This window comes from Salvia hispanica, chromosome 2 (assembly GCF_023119035.1).
Source record: "Salvia hispanica cultivar TCC Black 2014 chromosome 2, UniMelb_Shisp_WGS_1.0, whole genome shotgun sequence".
Classification (NCBI taxonomy): Eukaryota; Viridiplantae; Streptophyta; class Magnoliopsida; order Lamiales; family Lamiaceae; genus Salvia; species Salvia hispanica.
Window position 1 is genome coordinate 17719360 of NC_062966.1, and position 20352 is coordinate 17739711.

The following is a 20352-nucleotide window of genomic DNA, read 5'->3' on the forward strand; positions in this document are numbered from 1 at the left end:
CTCAACATAAAATTCAACATCAACAAAGAATCAACGCAATTTCAACGCAAAATTCAAGCAATTTTTTCGACGAAAAGGAGAGAGAACGAAGAAAAGGAAAAAAATTGAAATGAGGGGAGGAATTGAAACTTTAATAGAACGACCAAATCTGGATTAAATGATTCACCATATTATAATATGTCTATTATACCCTCCGTTGATAAATTGAGATAAGTTGTTGACATTTTAATCTGGAATAATATCAATCGTTGATTAGAATTAATTAGTGGCTAGGATTAAAGTTATGAGTTTTCATTATATATATAGTTTTCATTTGATCACATTTCTAGTAGGACTTATATCAAATTGGGGTGGGCAGTGGGAAATGGGAATTATATCAAATTGGGGTGGGCAGTGGGAAATGGGAATCTGATTCCCCACTTGCACGTACAAATAAAGTAGTCTCATGGGTTAGGATGATCTGTTGTGCAATTTTACACAATAGCTCATTTTATTTATTTGTATATCGATTCATTTTTTTTTCCTGTTCCTCTGTATTAGGAACAGCAGAGGATCCCCACACGTAGTCTCATTTGGCTTTCAACTTCAACTTTAGTGTTCACAATTCAATCTCTCTTATATAATATCCATCCATTTTAAGTCTTTTTTACATGAATTTTATATTGCTCAAAAAAATAGTTCTAATGAACAACATAAATTTTAATACTATAAAATGAATAGTAGAAGATAAAACCCACTTTATTGGAAAAAGAAACTCAGTACAAATGAGTACTATTTTAGTTGACAGAGCATCTCCAATGAAAAGGGCCTGTAATTTTCATGATAAGAGCATCTCCAGTGACAATAGGCCAGCTACATGCGAGCCACTCTCTCTCCCTGCTACGTCATCAACACTAAAATTCCACTTGTCACATCAATATTTTACTCAAATAGGCTAGCCTAAGGCCAGCCACAGGCTAGCCGCAATAAAAATAATTAAAAAACAACTACATTTACGGAATTAAATTTACGATAAATTACGGAATTAAATTTACGAGACATATACGGGAAAATTTATTCATTTCATTAAAAAAAAGGTACATAGATAAAAAAAAAACATGATTTTTTTAAAAAAACAAAACGGGCTTCCACACACGAGCCCCCGCCGCTCTCTACTCCTCATCGTCGCCACCGCCACCCGGGATATCTGAGCCCGCGTCTGAGCCCCCACCAGTGCCCTCGTGGGATCCAAATCCACCTGCATGTTCTCAAGCATCGATTGAAGAAACCTCTTCTCCGTGGGGTCAGTTGCGGCCCTCCACTCTTGGAAGACCTTGTACATCCGTTCCTCCGTTTTTTGACGCGAGAATAAGGTGTACGCGCGTTAGGGGGGTGCCGAGATGACCTCCTAGGGCGATAGGGGGGAATCCTCCCCTCGGCTGGCCGTTGCGCCCACTTTTGGCCAACCGGGCGAGGGTGACGAGCAAAGGATGGAGGGACGGAAACTCCTCAGCATCCGGGGAGGTCGTGGGATCCGCCGGCTAGCTGCCCCGCATGTCCGCCGGAATAGTTCAGCCTCTGCTTCTTCGGCCACCCGAGCGTCGCACCCCGCCGGGAACTTCTCGGAGTCCTTCAGCACCGAGACAGACATTCCCCGAAGGTGAACTCCCTTATAAGTCCCCGGCAAGGGAAGCTGACTCTCCGCTATCCTCCGGGCGTCCTCCTCATTCGCCCACTAGTCGGCATGCGGAGGGCGTTGGTGTACAACCCGAAAATCGGCCGACCGCGACCCACGATGCGTTCTCACCCCTTCCGACACTCCTCCCCGATGTAGTCCTTTTCGTGCGGGCAGTTCCTCCTGTAGGCTGCTCTAATCTTAGCCCACATGTTGACGATCCGATGGTTGTTCGCAACCAGCGGATCGTCGCAAATCGACAACCACGCCTTGGCCACGCCGACGTACTCATCCTCCGTCCACTTCCTCCGCGTGAGGGTGTCGTGAACAGCGGGCTGCGACGACTTTCCGACCACCTTGCTCTTCCCCTTGGACTTCTTCTTCTTCGCGCGGCCCGACCCGCTGGAACGGGAGTGTCCGCCTCCCTGATATCGATCTCCATCTCATGCAATGACAAAAGGTCATCCTCAGTGAACTGCGTCTCCACTTGGGTCGACGTGTGAGACGAAGCCGTCAAAAAATCAAGAGAGGGACGATAGACCGTGTCCCCCCCCCCCCGGTGACCCCTGCATCCCGGGATGCATCCCTCCCTGCCCGTACATGCATCATCCCCATCATCTGTGATGCATCCCTCCCCGCCATACATGCATCATCCCCATCATCCGCTGGGTAAAGCATCTGCTGCTGCATCTCGGGGCATACCTCTCCACCCTGGCATTGCCTCGCCCGCCGCCGGCCTACCCCCACCCGGTATCCCCCACCGCATCCCCCACTGCATCCCCCCCTGCGCTCCCGCCATCATCCCCATCAACTGTTGCCAAGGGACGTTAAACCCTTGGCCCATCTCGCCCGCCCATCGGCCCCATCCAGATCCCACGGTGCCCGTGAGAGTCTGAGATCCGCTCGTCGCCGAACTGGACTCGTTGTTGTTGTCCATCGCTCGATGTTGCTCTTGTACAGAAATTTAGAGAGAGAGAAAACAAGTGGTGCAAATGAAAATGAAACTAAAATCGCGTATATATAGTTTTTCAAAAAAATTCAAAAAAAAAATGAAAAATGGGCGCTCGCCGATCGGCACGCCACAATGGCGGCCAGCGCATTGATGAGCGCCCTCAAATCGGCGTGCGCTCGTTGGTTTCTTCGCCGAAATGCGGCAGGCCGTTTCCAATAGTTCGGCTAGCCGACCAGCTAACGACGCGAATCCGCTAGCTGGTGGCCGCTATTGGAGATGCTCTAATCAGTGGCGGATCCAGGGAGGGGCAGGAGGGGGCGACCGCCCCTCCCCGGCGACCATTTACCATGTAACCGAACGTAAATATTCCATGGCCGCCCCCTTCGTTGGCTTCCGAAATCGCCCCGAGGAAGAGAAGAATCACCCAGTGCCAGTAGTTCTATGTGGAAAAAATCAGTTTTTTACAGCATTACTAGATCTGGTTGTTCTAGCCTCTATAACATAGAAGAGATTAAAAAGATTGAACACAAAGAAACATAGCAATGTAGAGTGGGGAAGAAAGGGATATAGTAAAATGACTTGGGCTTTACCACTATTTTACTATTTTACTGGACCAAAGGTTTAAAGTTAATGAGTTATTGGTGTGAATCCAATAAATACGACTGAATTTAATTTTGATATACATCTAACTACTAATAAAATACTTACTAATACAAATTAATTGTGGTATTCATTGTGAAAATTTGTTGTTGAAGATGGAGTTAGTATTTAGGATAGAAAAAAATTATTTGTGGTGAATTAGGATATACACGGTGTGGGATTTGGAATGATTGGTAATAGTATCCAATTTAAATATTGTAGAAAGGAGTGAACGGAAATTGCCAATTGGTGTGGTGTCGTGGGGGTGTCAATTAAGCATTTTTATTTGCTAAGTTGATGTATTTGTGTGGTAGTATTTTTTTTGTTTGATTAGGTAAATGTTAAAATTTTTTCGAAAAAACATAGTTTTATTTTGGTTGAAAGAGTATGCTCTGCTGTAAAATTGCATAATGCGATAAAAGATGATTGATCGAGTGAATCTTGAAACGTTTTCAATATATGGATACTGATAGAAGTCAGTTGTTGCGATCAACGTATTCTAATGTTATTGAAGTTAATGAGAAAAGTGAATGGCATAGATATTAATAAGGTAAAATAAGATAACGAAGAAGAAAAAAAGTGGATAAAGTATGAGAGTGAAAGAGTAAAAGCTGATAAAGTATTTTAGAGAAAATTTTCATTTTTGGATGAGACTATTTTTTATGGACGGAGCCAAATGGAAAGATGAGATTATTTTTCGTGGATGGATTGACTTTTTATTTCCCCCCCTCCCATTTCGTATCCTGGATCCGCCACTGGCTCTAATACTTCATTGATCCCATGAAAATATACTTTTCCATTTAGTTTATTTTGCAAAAATAGTTCAATTCTACTTTCAGTAAAAAAATCTCTAATAAAATAAAGCTCATTCATCACTAACAGTATTTATTCAACTTTTTTTCTCTCTCTTCCCTCATTTAGTACTACATAAAAAAAGTGAAAGACTGTATTTATTTGTGTATTAGTTATGTAAATCCTTTATTTTAGACAATTTCATGGAAGGAACTTTTATACTACTCCATATACATAAGACTAGTCGGTATACTCAATACTGTATATTCGAGAAATACAGGCAATAGCAACAATTTGAACCCGTCCTAATACCCAAAAATTACTCCCAGGCAATAGCAACAATTTGAACCCGTCCTAATACCCAAAAATTACTCTGATCATACACCAGTTCGATTACAGAAATATTTCAAAATAATGAAAATATAATTACTTTGTCAATTTACAAAGACTATCTCCAATGATACACTAAAACCTAAAATAAAATAAGTACTCCTAATTAGTTCCAATAGTTCTCCAAAACTAATCCCATTTAAAATTTTTGAGTGCAAAATACCTATCTTTACATTTACGCTGAACCTAAACTACTTTTTTTTCAAATTGTGAGTAAAAACACATAATATAGAAAATATTCTTTTAAATTTGAGTTTAGTGTAAATGGTTGAAATAAAATAATATTTGAATACAATTCAAATACTACTAGAAAACAGAGATCATCTATCTATAAGTTGGTATTCAGACACACGGAAGTCACCTAAGAAATAAGGTAAAGTTTATTCTAGTCGATATTTCGAGCAAAGATGCCACAACTAAACGGAAAACAGGGGCATACACACCTACCAATATGACTACCAAGTTGTCGGGGCAGTGAAGCAGACAATATTAATATGTTTTTATGAATGAATGTAGCAATACATTTAGAACTAGTGTACCGCAAACATATGAAACAATTTCATTTAGTTTTTACACAGCCATTTCACAGGGTACTAAAGCACTTTCAAAAATTTTGAAACCAAAACATCCCACACAGGCTAGTATGAAAAACACAGCTGCACGCATTATCCAAGCAACTCCCAAGAACACTTAAGCCTGTAACAAACGAGTCGCAGATTGATCAAATAAGGTCATCAAAAGTCTGCACAATATACTTTTGAACATGATACTATCTCAAGAACTTGCCTTGTTAGCAATATTGTTTGAGAGCCAATCCAGCCCCTCGTATAGCCCCTCCCCAGAGGTGGCACAGGTGCTCTGGATGTACCTGGAGGCAACACATTGGGGTAAAATTTGGAATAGCAAATTCAAAAGCATTTGGGATTACAACAAACCAACCAAAATAGGGTGAAAATGCATACCAGTGACGCTGCCTCAGTGAGTGCAGGCCAAGCTTGTCGGTGATTTCAGCAGCATTCATTGCATTGGGAAGATCTTGCTTGTTTGCAAATACAAGTAATACAGCATCTCTCAGCTCATCCTGAGAAGGAGAAAACAAAATCAGAATATTTTCAGTGTTAATCCAAATAATTCACAAGTTTGCAGTATGGTAATGTCCAAAGCTGCTTGGAGGACAGTTGGTAGAATGCAACAATCCACTCAAAATGCTTTGATTTATTATTGGCCTCCTAACTAAGCCAGTGATGACAAATTAGCTTAAGCAGCTATTCACCAGGCTACTCAAAGAGGCACATAGAATTAGATCATTCCATAAGTTACCATACACCAATGACACTAGAAATGATACAACTTGACAATATTTGACTCAATTGCGTGCTTTCCAACATTGCATATATGACAAGCAAATGAAATATAGAAAACTGTGAGATTTTAACAAGTTATTTCACTGGATTATAAGAATTTCCTTTAAAAAGTTATTTCCCCTGATTAGAAAAAATCCCCAACAAAAACATCAAGTAAATATCTGAGGGAAATTTCCCATCAAACATCGATCTTTGCATGACTTCTCCTGAATGATAACTAATCTTATGACACTATGTCGTCTAGGTAACATGGACATAGTATAGAAAGGATTATTACCTCATTTAGCATCCTATGCAATTCATCCCTAGCCTCCACAACACGGTCCCTGTCATTGCTGTCAACCACGAAAATGAGACCCTGTGTGTTTTGGAAGTAATGCCTCCACAATGGGCGGATCTGAATAAAAGTAGATAACATGTCACTACGAGCACGACAGCTTAAATGATAATTCTATAATCTTACCGATACAGATTACAGATATAAGAAATTGGGATGTTGGTATCTGTTTACTTCAACAAATAAACGAGAAAAACAAATGAAACGTTAAAAAGCATCAGTCCCACCTTGTCCTGACCCCCAACATCCCACACAGTGAAGCTGATGTTCTTGTATTCAACAGTTTCCACATTGAAACCTGCACATAAATGGTTAGCCTAGAGAAATTGATACCAGAAAATTGTTCGATACAAAAATGCAAATTCCACAAATTAGGTAGGCTTCTACTATGTCTTAATGAAAAGATGTATAAACAAGACAAAAAGAAGTTAATGTAGTTCCAGTAGAGCACCACAAAGGATAAAGCATACCAATAGTTGGGATGGTGGTGACAATCTCTCCAAGCTTGAGCTTGTACAGGATGGTGGTCTTACCAGCAGCATCAAGACCAACCATCAAAATGCGCATCTCCTTCTTAGCGAAAAGCCGGCTAAACAACTTTGTGAATGTCAGCCCCATTTCTGTTTTCTACTTAGGTCCCTGCATATCATAAGGATGGAAGTTGGTGATTTATATACGTACGAAGCAAGATTCCCGCCAGTTTTAACATTCACATTTATATGTGCATACAAGTTTAAGCTAACAAGTCACACAAATATGGAACTTGAATAGGTGCATTAACCATACTTAAATATGTATAGAACGAATTCTGAAGCAGTAAATATATGATATTATGGCTAATTCTAAGCCACCTAAACTATAACGAATACTGCAAAGAATGAATTAGCGAATAACAAGACTGTACATGTAAACCACAATCAACGTTGAGAACAGGCTAAAATGTTACAATTGAATAAGTATAAATAATTTTCCTAATATTGCATCATTCTAAGTATATAAATCTATAGAATATGTCATTCTAAGGTGCAGATTCTCAAACGAAAGGCATCCTAGACTTCTGAAGATGCATGGAACAATTCACTAATGGCAATTCATTTTTAAATGTACCCATCAAATGAGCACCTAACATGCAGCAATATGTTCTGCATCTTATAAGTTCTAAATCAACCAAACGCAGTTGTAAAATTTATTTCTGATCCAAAAATTATCGGCATGCAACCGCTCCGAGAATTTCTGATGTCACAATCTTTATGAAATATAGAGCCATATGCAATCAAAACGCATCCCCCAAATAACTGAACCAATCAAACCGATTCCAAATATTTTCCAAAATTCTCAAACTACAAAAAAAAGTTTCAGATCGGGATCATTAGGTTAAAAAAAGCTTTCAGATCAGAGATCACGAGAGATACGAAAGCAGAAATTATCAACTCCGGCAAAAATTAGCTGAATCAAAATCAAACGCATATTTGAATAAAACCTTAACATAAATTGCAATTACATAGAAAACACGAAGTAACATAAACCGACTTATTGGAAAACTCATATATACCAAAACAAATCAGAGAAACCCCAAATTCCGATGTTTCTCTCCACACAGAAGATTTTGAAGCGGAAAAACACGATCGCAAGCATAAGAAATTCGAGCTATATCAGATCTAAAAATTGGCATCCGATCTCAAAAATTTACGTACCAGAAAACGATAGATCTGGGAAGGTGGTAGAGAGTGTAGGCAGAGAAACAGGCACAGCTGCTTCAGAACAAATTGTTAAAACTTTCTATTTTCCTTTACTCGACCTGCAGATATTTATACTGGAATGCCCCCCTGGGATGTTCCACTAAATGACTATACTGCCACCAGAATTTGTCTAAAATAACAGCGTTGCCCTTTCAAGAATGACACTGTTTCATAAATTATTCGCCGTCGATTCCACTGGGTTGAGCTGGCCAAGTGAATAGGATCTTGCCACGTCATTTTTTATTACTCATATATGGTGTTTATAATTCACAGACATAACGAGCATCATTGGCTGGATTAGGATCTCTGCTTTCTAGATTGTCGATGGAATATTGTTGCTTAATCAAAGTTTGTTAATGTAATTAACTTAACATGACCAAGTCTCCTTTTTCTCCTCTTTAGTCATTGACTCATTGTTTTGTAATTGCAGAATCACGTATTTCTGATGAGCGTTTTGAAAATGAAATGAACGATAAAGAAAATTATTCCCCTTCAATAAATAAATCTAATTATTGATATTCAGGTCACATTACAAAGCAGATTCTTTTTATCCCAATTGGATTCGATATGAAAATTTAAAATTTTATAAAAATTGAATCCGATTTGAATTGTCCGAAAATTCAAATTCGATCCGATCCGATCCAAATAATCCAAAATTGCATACAAAGTATAAAAATAAAAAAATCCAATACAAAAAATTCGAAAATTTGAAACCTGAAAGTCTAATGCCAGAATTCAAAAATCTACTGTACCAAATACAATACTCCCTCCATTCTGCGGTAGTTGGAGTCGTTTCATTTCTGCACTTGTTTGGAAAAAAATGATACTCCCTCTGTCTTAGATAGTTTGTCTCATTTTGATCGGGCACAAATTTTAAGAAAGGTAAAGAAAAGTGAGTTGAAAAAGTTAATAGAATGTGAGTCCTACTTTTATACACTTTATAATAAAATGTGAGTATGGATGAGTTAGTGGAATATTGGGACTCACTACCAAAAATGGTACTCCCTTCATCCCGGAGTATTAGACTCACTTCGTTTGGGCACATGATTTAAGGAATTGATATTTAAATAGTTAAAGTGGAGAGAGTAAAGTATGAGAGAGGGAAAAAGTAGGGAAGAGAAGAGAGAAAAAAGTAGGTGGAGAATAAAATAAGATAGATGCTTTTTGCTAAAAAAGGAAATGAGTCTAATATGTTGGGACATCCCGAAAAGGAAAGTTGGTCTAATACCTTGGGACGGAGGGAGTAAAAAGTGAAATATGACAAACTATGTGGAACAGACCGAAATGGAGAATTGAGACAAACTATCTGGAACTGAGGGAATAATAAATAATTAAAGCAGAGAAATAGTAAAGTGAGAGCGAGAATAACTTATATAAGATCATTCTCTATATTATTCTTTCTTTTACTTTACTCATTCTTCACTTTAACTATTTATTTTTCTCCGTCCCCTCATAGTTGAGGCAAAACTTTTCGGCACAGAGTTTAAGAAATACTGTAGATGTTCGGTATGTTAAGTAAATGGATAAAAAAGTAAGAGAAAGAAAAAAAGTCGAGAGAATAATAAAATAGAAAATGAATTAAGTAGAGAGTAAAGTAAGAGTAAGAAAAAGTGTTACCATATATAGAAATAATTCAACTATGATATGAGGGAGTTTCTCAAAATGGAAAAATGACTCAACTATGAGAAAACAATAGGAAAATGACTCAACTATGAGGAAACGAAAGGAGTATCATCATTTTTTTTAAAATGCATGTAAAAAATGAAATGACTCAACTATTGTGGAACTGAGTAGTACAATTTTTCATCACAATTTTTTTATATTTGTTTAAATTTTAACAGTTATTGAAGAAATACATGTTCATTTAGTCGATGTACTGATAGAAAAGGTTGTGATATCGGACTATTTTAACTTTTATTGTCTTTATTACTGTGTATCTATACATATATAAAAGGGGAGTTTTGGGGGTATTTATGGAATTACAATTTTGAACTCTAGAATGATTAGAATAAATTTAATTTTGTTAATTAATTTGTAGTATATATCTCAACCGGCAGATCGTGGACTATTTATTATTGCACATGCACATTATTATTTCAGGTATATATTATAATTAAAAGGCTCCAATTGAAAATGAATATAAAAAGCCATTATTCACAAAGAATATGGAAAGCCAACAGACTCCAATTAAGCAAGAAACGCATGCACTATTATTTTGGGAATTAAAGCTAAAACTTTTAATCTACACCATCTTGGCTCTATATAAATAAATGGATTCCGTATTGAAACAGAGAGTACCCAAGAACAAGCACAAGTAGATAAAGAAAAAAGATAAATGGCGAATTCTAAAGTGAGCAGAGGCAACCGAAAACAGCCATGTTTGCTCATCCCTCGACCACCGGCTTCATTCCGAAGATGATGAAGATCAATTTGTTTTCTTCTATTTGTGTGTGAATGTGCATAGCCGGATGTTTGCTCATCCCTCGACCACCGGCTTCATTCCGAAGATGATGAAGATCAATTTGTTTTCTTCCATTTGTGTGTGAATGTGCATAGCCGGATTGTAAAGGCTTCAATATTATTAGTATGTTTGTACAAGAGTTGTAATACTATTCAAATACGTTGTTAGACTGTTATAGACTTGAATACTATTCAAATACTATTAAATTTTTGTAGATTATCATTTTAGTTAATCAAATTCAAATACTATAAATTTGGTCATTTTTTTTAACATTTTTGTATTTAAATTCAATTTCTTGACACTAGAATAAAATTCTCATGAAAAATAATTAGCTTCTGCCACATGAAAAGGTGCTATAATTTCTTATATTCTTTTACATAAATGACATTTTTTAATTCTTAGTTTGCTTAGTTTCGTTCAGAATGTGTAGTAATAATAGTTCGCTCTTTTTAATTATTATTTCATTTTTTATTTGTGGTCATTATTAATTTTAATGGTTAATTCTGATTTATTGTAATAAGCACCACATTTTTATTAAATTTATGGTAATTCATGTATTTTGTTTAAATAATACAAGGGAAGTTTTGAAAATATTTACAAAAACTGCCTAACTAAATTTAAAATTATAATCTAATTGAGTATATTTTAAAGTTAAGGGTTTATGATTTAGGTTTCAGGGATTGGGCTTTTAGTGTATAGGGTCACTATATTGCAATGAAATGAAGCTCGACTAAGAAGTGTCTCACCGGTGCAATATTATTAGTATGTTTGTACAAGAGTTGTAATACTATTTAAATACGTTGTTAGACTGTTATAGACTTGAATACTATTCAAATACTATTAAATTTTTGTAGATTATCATTTTAGTTAATCAAATTCAAATACTATAAATTTGGTCATTTTTTTTAACATTTTTGTATTTAAGCTCAATTTCTTGACACTAGAATGAAATTCTCACGAAAATTAATTAGCTTCTGCCACATGAAAAGGTGCTATAATTTCTTATATTCTTTTACATAAATGACATTTTTTAATTCTTAGTTTGCTTAGTTTCGTTCAGAATGTGTAGTAATAATAGTTCGCTCTTTTTAATTATTATTTCATTTTTTATTTGTGGCCATTATTAATTTTAATGGTTAATTCTGATATATTGTAATAAGCAACACATTTTTATTAAATTTATGGTAATTCATGTATTTTGTTTAAATAATACAAGGGAAGTTTTGAAAATATTTACAAAAACTGCCTAACTAAATTTAAAATTATAATCTAATTGAGTATATTTTACAGTTAAGGGTTTATGATTTAGGTTTCAAGAATTGGGTTTTTAGTGTATAGGGTCACTATATTGCAATGAAATGAAGCTCGACTAAGAAGTGTCTCACCGGTGCAATCTTAAATTATATCTTTTGATACACAATATCTTAAATTAATTTTACATTTCATATGCTACAAAGTTGGAGATTTTCAATTTTTTGGTAGTATATTTTAGTCATTTACCAAAAAATGTTCTAATTTTTGAAATAATTTTATAAAATAATTATTATTGTTGGATATTTAGAATATATCTATATATACATATATAAAATGGTAGTTTTGGAAAATTTTAAGAAAATGTTGTTTTAATTAAAAATTAATTAAAATTATTTTTATTATTTGAAAGGTCAAATAATTATAACTCCATATATAAAAGGAGAGTTAATTTTTTTTAAACAATGTCATTTTAATTACAAATTTATATATCAATTAAAATTATTTTTATTATTTGAAAGGTCAAATAATTATAACAATGTATGATTTTAACCCATATAATAATATTATTTTTTTTATTTCAAATCAATATTTTATATTTTGAAGAAAATAAAATGGACCGTGCATAGCACGGGCGTGATACTAGTATTTATTAAAGAACACTTTTTCATCTTTATTATTGTGTATATTTTTAATTTATTTTTATATTTATATTTATTCAAATTTTAAAGTTTATTGAAAAAATACATATTCATTCAGTCGATGTAATATTGGAAAAAGTTATAAAATTGGACTGTTTTGACTTTTGACTTACATTTTTATCTTTGTTATTGTGTATATTTGTTAAAAAACACTTTCATCTTCGTTATTGTGTATATTTATAATAGAAAACACAATAAAAAGGATATTAATAGTTAAAAAAATAAAATCCTCCATATTACTATAAAATAATGATTAATTCAAAAGTAAAGAAAAGTTTTAGTTATAAAACACCATTACTGACAAAAATGATTTACTTTTAATGAATTCATGAATAAATAAAACATAGTGTTGTAAAAGCACAACCAAAACGTTTAAAAAGTGCCCCAAAATTATTGACTTTTATAAAAAATTTACTCCTATTATTTTATTTGTATTTGAGTTAACTAGGAGTATTTCAAAATTGCTTATTTTACTAACTTTGTATTCCATTTTTTTTGCAAATACTAGGTTGGAACATTTCTTGAATATATAGTGCTTTAAAATATCTAATCCGAACACGGAACATCGGATATTTTTTTAAAAAATTGATCCGAATCGAACCCAAAATTCAGAAAATCGGAATCGAATTTTAAATATTCATTTGGTTTAGATTGAATTTTTAAATTTCTAATATTTTGCTCGCCCCTAACTGGAACAAGACTAATTTTTCATCTCTTATTAATTATAGATGTCCTAAGAGCATTTACAATAGGAATGCCTTAGTCATCGCCTAGTAATAGCCTAACCTAAAACTCCTTCTGCCATGTCATCATGTCCTTCCTATAGCCTAGCCAATGTCATAACCTTCCCACAGTCTAGCCAATGCCCTAGCCTCCAATTTAATTCATTTTAATTGTTAGTGTTTATCAAATATTGAAAAAATGAAGTGCAATGAGCTGTAAATATATATAAATAAAAAAAATTAAAAAAAAATTTGCTAGTTGATCGCTCGCCGGGCAATAAGCGGTTGTCGATCGGCTAGCCGGTTAGTCCACACCCGATCTCTCGGGCTTTTCTTTTTCCTCTGTTCGTCTCGCCTACCGCAATTGTAGACTAGCCGAGCGCCTAGCTGCTCGCTGGCGGCTAGGGCGCCGGCTAGTCAGCTATTGTGGATGCTCTAAGAAACAACCACATACACTATGGTAATATTATGTGTCCATGTGCACATGATTTTAATTTTAATTGTAATATTTTATTGTTATGCAATAACAATTAATATATTAAATTGGAAAAAAAAAGGAAGATAACAAAACTCAAATTTAAAACAAACATATTATAAAAAATAAAAAAAAAACTAAGACCGTAAATAGGATCCTAAAAAGTCGAGAGAGAAGACAATACACACCTTATATACTTCCCAAAAATGATTCGCACTATTTTTTTCATAATGAAATTGGTACTCCATTTATAGAACCTCAAAATTTCTTTTTAAGCTAATATTACAATGTAACGGCAGGCAGCGTTTTGTATTCTTTTCAATTTGAATGACTTTTAGCATTCTTTATTAATGACTTTTAATGAACCTAATGTCTTACAAATATTTTTGACCTTTGGTAAGCTAATATTTATACAATGCGTTTAGCCTTTTAGCATTCTTCTTATTAATGAATTTTAATGAGCTTAATGAGTAATATTTCTGACTTTCAGATCAAGTCTGTTTAATAGTAATTGCAAAATTTAGAGATTTAATAATCAATCAATAAAATAATTATAACTAATAGACTTTTTTTTGCTAAAATAGCATTTCAGTAAACTTTTAGAAACCTCTCTTTTTATATGTACAGATATTGTAGGGTCTCGGTGGTGCACACCCGAACTCCACATTAGTATAATATTGTCAGTTTTGGGCAAAGCTCTCACGGTTTTGCTTTGGGGTACTCCCCAAATGGCCTCATACTAATGGAGTAGGGGTAGCCCATTATTCCCTTGCAAGTCTTGTTCATTCTCCAATGTGGGAATTATTTGCCCTCACAATCCTCCCCTCAAACCAAGACCACCAGACCAAGACCACATGTGTGCCTCATGTTACAGGTCAACCAGTCACTACAGGTCTTGGTCGAGCTCACGCAGAGACATTGGAGAACTTGCAAGCTCAACCACCGAACCCCGAGCCACACAGACCCAACCCTGAACTAGGGCTTTGATACCACTGTAGGGATCAGATTACTCCGGATTCACTAATTACCGGGACCTCTTTTATTGATTGATCTCTGAGATGGCTAATCTCAGAAGTTACAAGCCAAGTACAAGAGTTGTTACAAGATTACAAGTAATCTACAACAATAAGATGTCTAGCTATTACAGATTGTAACCCTAATTGGAACCCTAACTCTTTCCAGATTCTTGACCAATCTGGAATCCGAGTCCTTGCCAATTAGAACTTGCACACTTAAGATAGACAAGTTAGAATACTAACACAAGATCCTTTCGGATCTAAGTAACAACAAGTAACTGCAACTAAGACAGCACAATAAGGATATGGCTCAGGTCACAACAGTGACTACACTAAGCCAAGGATCTCCCCACACGCTTCTACCACAAGTCACAAGAGAGAAACCGTCGAATGCTAGGTCAGAACCCCTAGCCACACCGATTGTCACACAAACTGTCAGAACACCTCGCAATCACCAGAAACCCACAAGATCCTCACAAGTTCTCACTTCTTGAATACCAGACTTCACCAGATTCAAACCCTTGGTAAGAATCCTCCAAGCACTCTAATGGAAACCAAGAAAGTCTCCAAACTCAAGATCTAAACCGATAGAACCCACTAAAACAAGGATCAATCGGTGTAAACCAAATATCTGAGGAGTTCACCAGCGAAGTCGCCTGAAAACAAGAGAGAGAAAAAAGAGAAAAGACAGAGAGAGTTCTGGAGTGAAAGAGAGAGAGTGAATATCAGAATAGGGTAAGTGAGAGGCCGGCCTCTCACTAAACAAACACAGCTCAAGATCAACGGCCTCAAAGCAGGATCCGGGTGAGAGCTCACGTGGCAAGCATCAGTGTGGTCAAGGTAAGTAATGGGTCAAGCCGGATTGGGCTTCCCATACACAATATTGGGCTTCAGCATTTAACCAATTGGGACTAGCCCAAAACAATTAAATACAAAGGCCCAAACCATAAGTAGACCACAAATATTCAGCATCACTGTAGGGTCTCGGTGGTGCACACCCAAACTCCACATTAGTATGATATTGTCCGCTTTGGGCAAAGCCCTCACGGTTTTGCTCTTGGGGTACTCCCCGAAAGGCCTCATACTAATGGAATAGGGGTAGCTCATTATTCACTTGCAAGTCTTGTTCTTTCTCAAATGTGGGAATTGTTTGCCCTCACAGATACCATATTTATTATATGAATATAATATTGTATAGAATTATAAGTACTTTGGAATACATAGTATTTTAAAATATCCATCTGAACATCGGATGTTTTTTTAAATTAATTTGATGGAATCGAACCAAAAATTCAAAAAATCTGAATCGAATTTTAAATTTCAATTTGGTTTAGATTCAATTTTCAAATTTTAATTATTTTGCTCACCACTAACTGAAACAATACTAATTTTTCATACAAAAAGGTTGAAACCCCAACCCTAAGCCCCCCAAATAATTTCATCAAAATCTAACAACCCATAATATATTTTATTTTTAAATCACCAACCATTTTATATAATGAAAGGTCATCTGCAACCAAAATAATACATGTTGCAATAGTACAAATGTAACATATTATCCTGACAACTTATCACTTTACATATCAATCAACACAAGATATAGATTTGGAGATAATCGCCACACTCTGAATAATTTTAGACACATCTTTGAATCACATATAAATAACACATATAACATAATATAACACCCATACTGTCTCTATGCCCATCACTTTATTTTATCAGTCAACGCAATATTATACTTTCAGATAACCATAACCATCTAATAATGTTAAAGCACAACTATCATCTCTCAATATAGATAACACATTCAGCCCCAACTTCTGCTTAGTGCTGGACACGGGTACACGAACACTATAAGTAGCCCGATGAGGGCATCTATCATATAAATACATCTCCCATATGCCTATTGGAAGTCATCTGTCACATATATGAACCATGTCATATAATTTTTTATATCACATTATTCATTTAATTTCACACAGATCTCGAGGAAACTTTCATAGGCTTCAATTAGACACACTTATCAATCGTATCACATATTAATAACTTCCACCACACCACATATCACATGTCATTTCCATCCATCACACCATATATCGTGTATCATATCCTCCCTCACACTTTATATCACATATCATATCCTCCCAACACACTGTATATATCCCAGATTAGATCCACCAATCATACCATATAACACACAACATTTTATTTGAACGCACAATGTATACAAATCACAGACATTATCACATTCTTATCCATAAACCAACACATTTATAAATCACAACAAAATAATCTCTTTTGACCATTTCTAATCTCATCATCCTACAAGCATTTTAATCTTTCACTCAAGATGATGCTACCGATCGGATGGCCAGTCCCATATAACCACTTTCTCAATCACACGGGAATTCCTATCCCGTACTTTGGCAACCTTTAGACTAAATAATATGTCAAATTCCCATTTGAAAAACTCATATATCTGTATTAGTAGCGACATAGGGTAACTGATATAAAAAACGACTTAACATCCTATGTGGCATGTTCTAAACTAACTTTAACCAAACCAAAAGCCTAGGAACGCCTAAACCTAGGCTCTGATACCAAACTTGTAACACCCTTTATCCGATTATTTTAATAATCGAATAAATAATGTCACATTTTGGTACAAATCTTGATTTAATAGAAGATCCCCTTTTTGCACATACAAATATCTTATTTGCCTTTACTTGGCAAACTAGAAAACTGTTATATAATGTCAGTCTAGAACTAGACCGTAAGCTTATTCCCAAAAGTCTTGTGTATATATTTATAACATGGATAACTCATAACTATTTACAAAATATACTTATTTAACAAAAGTTTTGGAAGTAAAAGAAACGTTACACTTTCTATACATGCCACCTCTAACTAATTCAAAAGAATCACCCAAATGCAAAAGAGTTGGCTAGTGACCTGACTTGAACAGCTGAACAACAAAAGAGCTAGTCTGACCCTTTAATCTGCAGGGGGGAGGAAGGAGTGAGTTTCAACAAGCTCAATAATATACTCAACATTAGAGCCTAATTTTCAGAGTTAAAGTAAACGTTATGCAACCTATACATTTACACGATTATTAATTAAGAAAACAGTGCAGAACCATCATCGTCATCTCCATCTCCATCTCCAGGCATGTATATTTTATATCGGAAATGAACATTAGTAGAATCTTACATTTATGTCGTCCAACTATGATCTAGTGGAGTTTATCAGATTCATAAACATGTATCAAATTCGTAAATCACATATGAGAATACAAAATAAATTACATAATACCAATAATTGAGTGAAACACAGAATATATGACAATATTATTCGATCACCAATACATATGAAACACCTACGCAGATCACCAACATTTTCACATATTCAAACACATATAGCCCCTTTTAGTGCTTAGTGATAGACTAGGGTACACGAACCAATCAGATGCAAAAGCGGATTCGGTCCTCAAGAGGACTCCGCATAGACCACCTATTTAGGGCGCAAATCAGCCACAGATCAGATATCAGATAACAGACGATCCTCGCTTCAGTTATCCAGAAGACGAGTAATCACAGATAATTCAGCACTGCTGGCTATGGCATGCCAATTGTACCATTTTCATCAAATTACTTATTTCCAAAATTTCTAACATAACACATCAATAACTAGTTGCACGCCATATCACAATCAAAGAAATAGATTAAGTTCCAACTCTATCAATAACATCAAGTACCTAAAATTTCTCATATTTCATGTCATAAGCAACATCTATAAATCACATATTATTTCATCGACTAACACGAAATATTCTATAAGCAACAACATAAATTTAATTCAAGAACTTTAGAGCTATCGCAAGAATACTACCTCGAAATCCAAAATGCCTTTGACACACGAATCACATTATTCCTACTCCCTCTCTATGTCATTTCCCGGCGGACTGGGGCAGTCCACTTACAAAAATCATTATAAATTCATTTTAACTCGGTTGAAGTTAGATTTTAGTCACATGGCAGAAGACACATAAAACTATGTTCATTTAAAATTTGGTAAGAAAATGAGGTCATTGACTTGGTTAAACTGAAGTCGAAATACGCTGCCATAACATGATGCACTAGCTGTCTCCTTAGTTTCTTTCACTAAACCATGCTTTGAATGTAAAATCATCAACTTTCACATTTAGGGATAGGCCGTCCTAAATTATCTTATACCAAAAACACATCTTCCTTGGAATCTAGGTTTAGATTATGCAAGAAATGTAAATTCTCAAGCGCAATCAATTTAGCAAAGCAAGCCTACAAAGTCATATTGATGAGCTCTATATTGTCCCTAACATTCAAACACCATACTTAATAATTTCATACTATTCACTTCTCAAAGTAGGCGTAGGAAACTATCAAATCCACCAAAATTGGAACTCAAGCTGTGGCGAAAGCATGCTATGAAATATGACTCGTTTACTCCTTCATTAGACAACCAACGATAAAATAGAGGACTTAGGCAAGTAGCTCATACCTTATAGGGCTTTGAAATCCTTAAACATAATATTTTGACATCAAACAACAGCCAAATCCTGCTATAATTCCCGCAGGAACCCATGTTTGCAGACTCGGCGCCGTCACTTCGGAGGGCCATAACTTTCTCGTTTGAAGTCAGAATTAAAATCCGAAGATACCGTTGGAAAGGTTTTGACATTAGCTTTCAAACGGTACCTATTTTACTATGTATTTATTTATCTAAGATTGTCGGAATCTGGCCGTAAGTCAGTTGTGGCAGAAAAATTATCACCCACACTAAACTAAATAAAAACACACCTGCGTGGGTTTACCAATTTCAGCATAACAAGGTAATTATTCTCGAATTCAAGCCCTGCTATTCTCGGCCCTTCTCAAATAGAAAACCTAGGACTCAGTTTCATCCAATTATATTTTCTAGATCATGCCTAGCTGAGGGTAAATGCAAGTTTTAATAGATTCTTACCTTAATTTCATAAGTAGTGAATTTGGGTGTTGAACTTTAAGCTTTAAATCCTACTTCCATGGAGATGAGTTGAGAAGGGAGATTGAGATGGTCACCTGGGAAAGAGGAGGCCAGCGGAGCAGGGACGTCACACCGGAGAGGTAATCACAGCTAAAGGCTCACATGATGGAGAGAGTAGACTGGATGAAGATGCTATGTGTGTGTGAGGGAGAGAACGATTCCTTCTTTGTTTTCATTTTGCAAAATGTGTGCGGTGGAAAGAATGAAAGAGATAAGTACTATCTTGATTTAGTCATAGCCAAAAAATCTAGAAGATTCATTATTTTTCTTTCTCCCAACCTTTCCTCTATTCTTTTTTTTTCCTCCTTTGTTTTCATAAATTTCCTTTCTTTTTTTTTTAGTTAACAATTTTTGGGGCATTATGCTGGACATTATTTATCATCATATATTCAAGAATACATAATTGAATATAAATTATCATCATATATTCAAGAATACATAATTGAATATAAATAAAGCAAGATCTTCGAACATCATGTATTTCCCGTAAAACCATAAACTTAATAGGATCGAAATATACCTTGGCGATCCATAGCGGAAGCGATTGGAGAAGACGGAAAACTTCCTCGGACTTTCTTTGGTGTAGTAGCGCAACTCCAACTCCAAGGATTTGTTTCTCTCTCTTTCTCTCGTTTATGTGTTCTCTGTAATGTATGTAATTTGATGGAATCAACACACTTGTATTTATAGGCAGAGAGAAGACAAACCCTAATTGTAAACCCTTAAAGTCCTTTCCATCAAAGTGGCTATTAAAATTACTAATAGGAAAAATTAATTCCTCAATCAATCGGTAAT

The 20352-nt window shown here is 35.4% G+C and overlaps 1 protein-coding gene, 1 long non-coding RNA gene and 1 other non-coding gene across 5 annotated transcripts; all 3 read right to left on the bottom strand.

Moving 5' to 3' along the window:
- Window positions 1-4902: 4902 nt before the first annotated feature.
- On the bottom strand, window positions 4903-7971 carry LOC125208271 (ADP-ribosylation factor 2). 2 transcript variants are annotated; one of them, XM_048107855.1, is made up of 7 exons: window positions 7823-7971; window positions 6599-6767; window positions 6356-6426; window positions 6069-6188; window positions 5390-5508; window positions 5214-5295; window positions 4903-5123 (listed from the first exon to the last, which is right to left on the bottom strand). In XM_048107855.1, the coding sequence occupies exons 2-7, from the start codon at window positions 6744-6746 to the stop codon at window positions 5118-5120; spliced, it is 546 nt and encodes a 181-aa protein (XP_047963812.1). In that variant the 5' UTR covers window positions 6747-6767; window positions 7823-7971; the 3' UTR covers window positions 4903-5117. The 2 variants fall into 2 exon arrangements, with proteins under 2 accessions (XP_047963812.1, XP_047963811.1); XM_048107854.1 differs by having other exon boundaries at window positions 5044-5295.
- LOC125208697 lies at window positions 5579-5671 on the bottom strand. The gene has a single exon (XR_007174179.1). It is a non-coding gene; the product is annotated as a small nucleolar RNA U19 (small nucleolar RNA).
- An 8709-nt stretch (window positions 7972-16680) lies between the features above and the next one.
- LOC125208275 lies at window positions 16681-19887 on the bottom strand. 2 transcript variants are annotated; one of them, XR_007174079.1, is made up of 2 exons: window positions 19593-19887; window positions 16681-17495 (listed from the first exon to the last, which is right to left on the bottom strand). It is a non-coding gene; the product is annotated as an uncharacterized LOC125208275 (long non-coding RNA). The 2 variants fall into 2 exon arrangements; XR_007174080.1 differs by having other exon boundaries at window positions 19498-19887.
- Between the last annotated feature and the right edge of the window lie 465 nt (window positions 19888-20352).

Coding starts and splice junctions, on each gene's coding strand:
- LOC125208271 (XM_048107854.1), bottom strand. CDS start 6,746: ATGGGGCTGACATTCACAAAGTTGTTTAGCCGGCTTTTCGCTAAGAAG. Junction 6,427..6,598: donor CACCACCATCCCAACTATTG/GTATGCTTTATC, acceptor ATTTATGTGCAG/GTTTCAATGTGGAAACTGTT. Junction 5,509..6,068: donor TGCATAGGATGCTAAATGAG/GTAATAATCCTT, acceptor TCTCCTTCTCAG/GATGAGCTGAGAGATGCTGT.